General features: G+C 29.5%; 1 protein-coding gene across 1 annotated transcript; it reads right to left on the minus strand.

Moving 5' to 3' along the window:
* On the minus strand, positions 1–1,188 carry LOC119687716 (phospholipase A1 VesT1.02-like). The gene is made up of 2 exons (XM_038102134.1): positions 1,087–1,188; positions 1–1,020 (listed from the first exon to the last, which is right to left on the minus strand). The coding sequence occupies exons 1-2, from the start codon at positions 1,124–1,126 to the stop codon at positions 53–55; spliced, it is 1,008 nt and encodes a 335-aa protein (XP_037958062.1). The 5' UTR covers positions 1,127–1,188; the 3' UTR covers positions 1–52.
* Between the last annotated feature and the right edge of the window lie 4,466 nt (positions 1,189–5,654).

Raw genomic sequence — 5,654 nt, forward strand, 5'->3', positions numbered from 1 at the left:
TTCAATTATTTATCAGTACTTTTTAATTTATTTAGTTTCTTTTTTAAAGTGTTTAAGATCCTTTACCGTAGGGAGATTTGCTGTTTACTGGTACATAGAAATCACCGAATGCATTAACATAGTTGGAGGGTGCACCCATTCTTACTGACGAGTAAGTGCTACCGCAAGATTTGTCGACAGCTGCTTCGTAGTTTCCACATTTCATGGTAGGGAAATCATTGTCACGTATAGCTTCTCCGTAGTATTCGTATGAGCGTGAGTGAGCGCATGAGCCAGCCAAATCAAGACCGCACCCGGGTTGAGTTCTACCTCCGTTAGGATAGAAAGCGCTTTTGCCAATAGGTTGTAAGAAACCTAAAAGACCACCACAGGTTTGAATAGATTCAACATAATCAGCATCATTTTGATTTAAACGTTCTGATGGATCATCGTAGCTGTACAAGGGCAAAGCAGGATCTAAACCGGTGATTTGATGAATTCGACCATATTTAACATTTTTGCCAGCAAAACCAGATACGTGAGCACCTAAGCTGTGACCCATGACTAATAAGTTGCCGAAAGACATACCGCCTGAGGTGTACAAGAAATCAATGAAATTGGCAACTTGTTTACCGACACCTGGTACACGCAATACAGAAGCTGCATAATTGATAGTTTCAGCCTTTGAGCTCCAATCTACACAGATGACATTGTATTTGCCAGTAGCTAAAAGTGCACCACGTAAAACTACGTTGACATCAGATAAGTAGTTATTTTGCCAGCCATGGATAATGAATCTGGTTGGATTAGCAGAATTGTAGTTTGAGTTTTTGAGTGCGCTGGCATCATTAATTGCAATTTCTTGTGGAGAGTTTGGATTAGAGTTAGTGTACAGATAGAAAGTCACAACAGCTGCGGCACGACCTTGAGGAGTGCTGTCTTTTAATGCTTCGAATTCTTCAGTTGTCATCCATTCGAAGGTACCATCTTCCTGTGGTACAGACCAGCCATTGGTCTGTTCTTGTACAGGAATTGCACTAGCTAAAATTATTCAGTTTTCTATTAGAAATTCTTTTCAAAAGTAAAAATAGTATAAATTTAAATTACCGGCAGCAATACAGAGCAGTACGACTGATATAACTTTCATTGTTTTAGCAAATTTCAAATGCAATTCGTCTTCAGCGTAAATTTCTTTTTATACTGTTCAATGTCATGTGAAATTCTTATCAAAATCGGTAGCTACGAATCTATTCACTACACCCCACTACGCCAAGTCATTACTTTATTGGGAATACACGTATCATATCATTTTGTGTCATATCATATTATCGGAGCTGCAGGTAAGTGCTTGCTCCTCAAGTGCTGATTATTAGTAGAGATATAATCGTAAATTTGGATTTCCACAGTTAAAAACATGCCCAACGCCTATGTTACGTACGTAAGTGTAAATAATTAATTTGGAAAAAATTATAAATAATTATTAAAATAATAGAACCTCTTATCAGTATTATCGTTTGACACTTTATTATTTAAATAATTTAAACTGTGATTTCGAAAGTTGAAGCGTGTTCTTAATGTATTGATCCCTAATGTGTTTACCGATAATTTATTATTCTAAAAGTCTCAAGTGTAACACTTTTGTGTATATTCAAATTATTCATAAATCAATAATATAGTATTTAAGAGTTGACACTTAGAGTAATTTATATTTTACTAAGTTACGGTAAGAGCACTTATAGTTCTAATACTCCAATAGGTGTAGTTCGGTAGCTTAGGTACCCTAACTTTTAAAACTGGCGTGTGTATAATATGATTACAAAAAAAGCTTCAAAAATTTGACGGTTATAGATAAATATATCTATAACATGTAATTAATAAAGAAATATTTTCGTTTTTAAAATATATCGTTTTTTTTTTTTTGAAGAAATAAATTCTATAAAAAAATAAATTAGTCGAAACCAACACAATCAGTTAAAATATATTTAATAAAAATATAACATACTGTCAATTTGTTAAAAATATTTACTGAAGTGTCCGAAAATAAGTCCTAATTTTATTCATATGCCAAAGAATTTATAACAAATACTCAACATAATTTACTATCTTCATCTATAGGTTAAAAAAAGAATGACTTCGTCTGGACCTGAAATATTTAATTTATTAAGAATAAATACTTTAAAGAGTAATTACTTCTATAGTACTCTAACACTTGTTTACAAAATAAGGTGAAATGACTTTTAAAAGCCTTATTCATCCTTCCAAATGTATTCCTTCGATTTCTATACATTATACTCATCACCGACATTTTTTTTCAATCGTAAAAATAATCGTTTAAGTCCATTTTTGGAATAACCAGCGTAGCGATTCAGTTCATATTTCTTCAATCGGATTGAAAGTGTCTACGAATCTATTGAGCTAAGAAAAAAATCGAATACGATGGTTGTGGAACCAAGAGTTGAATTTTTGACAAAATGGTCCTGCAGCTTTAATGCAGTGTATTATCGTGATAAAGTAACCAAAACTTATTTGTCCAAAATTTTAGTCTTTAGCCAAAGGCTTTACTTAAATATTGCAATACACTTAAATAATATACCTTGCTATTATTTTGCCCCATTGAAAGAAATTCGTAATGCCCCACACCACGATTATTACTCCTATTCTGAGTAATTATTCCCAGGAAAAAAGTTTCTCCTAAAATGCATTTCTGCCTAGAATGGAATTTCCATATTCCGAATTCCTTGGGAGACATCTGTTGTTGGAACAGCAAGAAATTCAAATTTGCACATCAATTAATGTTGTTTTAAATAAAAAAATTTGAATTTTTAAAAATGCATTTAATAAATAATTTAAAACTTTTATTTTAATTATTTACTTTATTTTTTAAATACTTACATTATCTATTTTTTTTTTAAAAGAATAAAAAATGTAACAATAGCTGTAATTTTTTCTTTCAGAGTAGCAAAAAAATACTCGTAACTTACAAAAGAAAACCTGTGAAGCAACAACAATGCTCTTAAAATCTTCAGAGTTAGGTTTTACTAGCAAAAAATTTTAAGTCTTAAGTTTCAGTGCAGCCAAATTCAAAAACCAGTTTATACTGAATGTTCACTGAAAAAATCATGTGAGCATTTCAATTACTAATAATTTTAAATACATAAATATATACGATAAAAATGCTAAACATTGCCTCTCTAATATTCATTTTGTTTTCTTTTATTTAAATTAATTAATTTTTAATGTTTACTATAGCCAATTTTTTCAATCAGACTAAATGCTGTTTTTAAACAACTCAAAAAAAAAAATTACGGCTAATATTGAAGTTATTAATGTTTCAACTGAGGTTTGAGTATCTCTATTTCCAAAAATAGACAATTTATTTTTAGTTTCGTTCTCAATTTTCCGTAATTTTAATTTCTCCATATATTCTTTTGTTTATATATTTCAAACTAACATTTTAATTAATGAAAAAAACCCGTGTAGATAAAATAAATAAATAAAAATTTAAATGTATTCGAAAAACTGATAATTATTGGTTACTTATATATTAAATTAAACTCGTTCTAACTAATCTCCACACATAGAAAGATACCTCTTTGACAGTCTATCAGACTGTTCATCAATGAAAACGACCCATTAAATTATCTAAATTCGAAGGGAAAATTTAGTCTCTACTCTTTTATATTAGGGGTTCTTGCAAGGAAGTAGGCGTTCGCAGATTTAGGTACATGAAAGTTATCTAATGGTCTGCCACTGCAATCAACTAGCCAATCAATCCCCATAAAACTTCCTTCTACAATTTACCAGAATAAGAGAAATAGAAATAGGGAAAGGCATAAACTCCCATTCCCATTTCATTCAGAATATGAGAAATGAGAAAACAGAAAAAATTCCCATTTCATTTAGAATAGGGATGAATATGAATGCTATATATACTCGATTTGGATCACCTTTTACATGGTATTTATTTGAAAGCATGATTGTTACCGGGTCATATGCATATAGCCAATTATCACATCCAGTTATCAATTATTTCATCCTAACCTATTAGTTAGAAAGCATTGTTTGACAGCCTATTGTGCACTTCTGTTTTCAAAGAAAAAATATTGACGGTTTCACTAAACAAGATTTCACACTTTTCAGGCAGAAAACATCTTTCAAAATGGTCTCAATCAAATGGTAATAGAATGTTGATGGTCCAAGCTGATTTTTATCTTCGATACTTTTTCTGAATTTTATTTGAATTGTTTATATAATCCATAAATATTTTTTCTGATATATCCTGTTCATATTATGAGTGTTCGGCCTTGCTCTAGGCAATATGGAAAATACTAGGCTGAAAGCTATAAAATGCTTTTGATAATAGAAAATTCTAAATGGTGAACATTTTTGTCTTTATTTGAATGGCTGAGTAACTACTGTTTGGAGAGGGTTGGTTGCTAGAACAACATGTCTACTATGGTTTCAGTGTTCCATTCCATTGGAAGTGAGTGCATTTCTATGTTATTACTTGCTTACTTACTGCTGTCCTTCTCTTCTAAGTAGAGCATAGGGCCTCTGTGCTGTATACTCTTCTACTATCTACTATTATATGCTATATACTATTATAAACTCTATATAAACTCTATACGGAGTTTATAATAAGTATTGTAGTATATCTCTCTCTTATCCTCATTTCCCAGTGGACTATAGGCCCTCTATTATGACATAGAGTCTTAATACTTAAATAAAATATTTTACATTATATTTTGTACAAAAAGTTAAAGAGGTTTTAAAAAGTGAACTACAACAACAATAATTTTTTTTACATTATTTTAATTAATTGTATTTTTTGATGAATATAAATAATGCCACTACAAGAGAATAGTATAATAAAAATTTAACAATTAAAAATCTAACCATAATAGATTTTATAAATATTGAATTTGATTCAACTATTAATTTAAATATTATTAATTTTCGATTGCTAGATGTAGATTATCGAGTTCGAATCCACAAATTCCGATTTGAGTAACTGTTATTCACTCTTGAACTATTCCAGTAAAAATTGATGGAACACCAGATCGTTTAAATCAAACAAATTTTTTCACAAATTGAGCTGAATTATTTTATGGACAATATTTAATTCAATTAAACAATTATTTCAATTAAATTAATTTAATTATTCTACAACTGGTTTATGATTTCGTTCTAATATAACACAGCAAGTGAATTTGTTAATAATCCTTCAAAGTAAATTCACAAGAACTCCAAGTTGTCAGTTGTCTAATGAACACTGACTCTAAGCTTCAAAAAATTATTTAAGAATAATTAAATATAAAATTTAATAATAATAGGAATTTCGTAATACTCGAAACAGCTTTATGGTAAGCCTAAAATTCAATTAAATAAAAATGATAAAATTTTGTTGTTGTGATTCACTACTTTTCGAAACCTCTCCAGCAAAATACAATAGTTTCTATTAAGTAAAATAGTCACTACCATCATATGTGACGTTGAATTACAATTTATTAAATAAAATGTTAAATTAAGTTTTACATTTCTTATATAGCTCTTTATTGTATTATATATTAAAAGTCTTATTCCATAACAAATGACGATATTGTAAATATATTTGTGATACAATAAATAAATGTAGTTTCATTTTTAGAAAGTAAAAAATTTTGTTTCGCACCAAT

This window comes from Teleopsis dalmanni, chromosome X (assembly GCF_002237135.1).
Source record: "Teleopsis dalmanni isolate 2A chromosome X, ASM223713v2, whole genome shotgun sequence".
NCBI classification, from domain to species: domain Eukaryota; kingdom Metazoa; phylum Arthropoda; class Insecta; order Diptera; family Diopsidae; genus Teleopsis; species Teleopsis dalmanni.